This window comes from Penaeus chinensis, chromosome 32 (genome assembly GCF_019202785.1).
Source record: "Penaeus chinensis breed Huanghai No. 1 chromosome 32, ASM1920278v2, whole genome shotgun sequence".
NCBI lineage: Eukaryota > Metazoa > Arthropoda > Malacostraca > Decapoda > Penaeidae > Penaeus > Penaeus chinensis.
Genome location: NC_061850.1, coordinates 6858263 through 6860079, shown reverse-complemented (window position 1 = coordinate 6860079; position 1817 = coordinate 6858263). Strand labels below are relative to the sequence as shown.

The 1817-nt window shown below is 42.3% G+C and overlaps 1 protein-coding gene across 1 annotated transcript in view; it reads left to right on the top strand.

Annotated features, from left to right (window-relative positions):
* Positions 1-1336, top strand: part of LOC125042753 — a 2131-nt gene extending 795 nt beyond the window's left edge. Inside the window, exon 2 of the mRNA XM_047638611.1 lies at positions 688-1336. Coding sequence (XP_047494567.1) covers positions 688-1110 — 423 coding nt within the window. The 3' untranslated portion in view covers positions 1111-1336. The remainder of the gene's footprint in view (positions 1-687) is intronic.
* The last annotated feature ends 481 nt before the right edge of the window (positions 1337-1817 follow it).

Genomic DNA, 1817 nt, shown 5'->3' with positions numbered 1-1817 from the left:
ATATATATAGGGAGATAGATATAAACTATACTTATTTATATATGTGTGTGTGTGTATTAAGAGAGAGAGAAAGAGTCTGGTATATTTAATGACCTAGTATGTGTTTTCGATTGAATTTTATCTTAATATTTTGAGTGATTGTTCTAAACGAGTCAGGTAGAGTTATATAGTGCGAGCAGTATACTTCCATCACTGGTACTTCCTCGTGATTCCACAAATATATCAATTCGAAATTCCGATAATATTTCGAACTGGCCGGTAATCGCCCTTTTCCCCCGAAGAGTCGTGTGTAATGTTACCTAATTTTCTCTTACGGTATTAATTGGCTCTGTTAAACCCGTGGCCATCGTGACGTCACGGTCAAAAGCGAATCTGATTGCCTCATTCGATTTCCCGCGCATCCGTTAAAATCGCGTTCGATTTTTCCATTATTTGCTCGGTAAAGATTTATAGACGCTTGTATATATAGGTCAACCACTGTACACAGATATGAATTGCTATTCATTGATGTATCTGATTATATATACGCAAGGAACTGTGAACGAACGCGTGTGTGAGTAGTGAATAGAGATATGATATTAGTTGTAAATGAAACAAACTCGGCCTCTTTTGCGCATATTGAAACGCGTCTCCAGCATGATCGCTTCGTCAGTGACCTGCCTTAACACCCTCTCGCGTCTCCCACAGGTTCTCTTAGTCGCAGCCGCTGTGCTCTGCCTCTCAAGGGCGTCCCCGCAGAGGTACCAAGCCCTGGGCGTCCTGCAGCCCGAGGGCCCTCGCGAGCTGGGCGACTACGAGAACGTGGTCGCCGCCACCATCGACGTGCTGCCGGACATCGTCGAGGTCTTCCGCAAGGTCACGCAGAGCAGAGGAAAGGCCAATGAACCCGAGCAGATCCAGCGAGTCATGACGGAGTTCATGCCCCTCACGCGCAAGGTCATGGAGGCCACGGAGAAGGCGGAGGGCACCAAGATCCCGGATGACACGTACCACCGCTTCAACGCCGCCGAGAAGGTCATGCCGCACGTGGTCACCTTCATGAGCCAGCTGCGGGAGATGGACTTCTTCGGACTCTCCACCACCACGAAGAGGCCCACGCAATCTCTGTAGTGAAGCCATTCTGTCACATCCGAGTTATTAAGCAGTTCCTCCTTTTAGTATTATATTTCCCCTACTCTTCCTTTTCCTTTCGACTTCAGTTACACTTGTGTGCTTAATCTTTTTCTCAGTCTTTTATTGCTTTTAGTTTCCCTATGAGTAGGCATTAGCTATAAACTGGAATAGAATATAGAATATACATTGTATATATGAAAATACATAAACGAAAGACCAAAAACTGTTTTCACTCATCTTTTGTCTTTGTGCTGATAACCAAAGACAGAGATCCTGTGAGGTACATTTTTTTTTTTTTTTTTTTTCTGACAAAATAAGTTCCTTTTTATTCACAGGGAAAATATGTCTTGTTTTTGCAAAAAAAAATATAACGCTGTTAGATGTACAATAACAGACTAATATCTCTTCTGCCATTCTCTCTGTCTCTTTACGGGCGTGTCTCTCACCTATTCTCTCTCTTTTTTATTTTCTCCCATCCCTTTGTCTCAGTCTATCTATTTTTTTCTCTCTCTCTACCTACCCATACCTACATATCTGCCTATCCATTTATCCATCTATGAGTGTATTAGTTTGCATAAAACATGTAGAAATACAAGGTGAAAGATATGAACTGATTAGACTGACAGATATATAGACTGGTTATCAAATGGGTCAGCGGATCGATAGAATGAAAAAAAATAAGATGAAGGAAGAAATGGCAAATA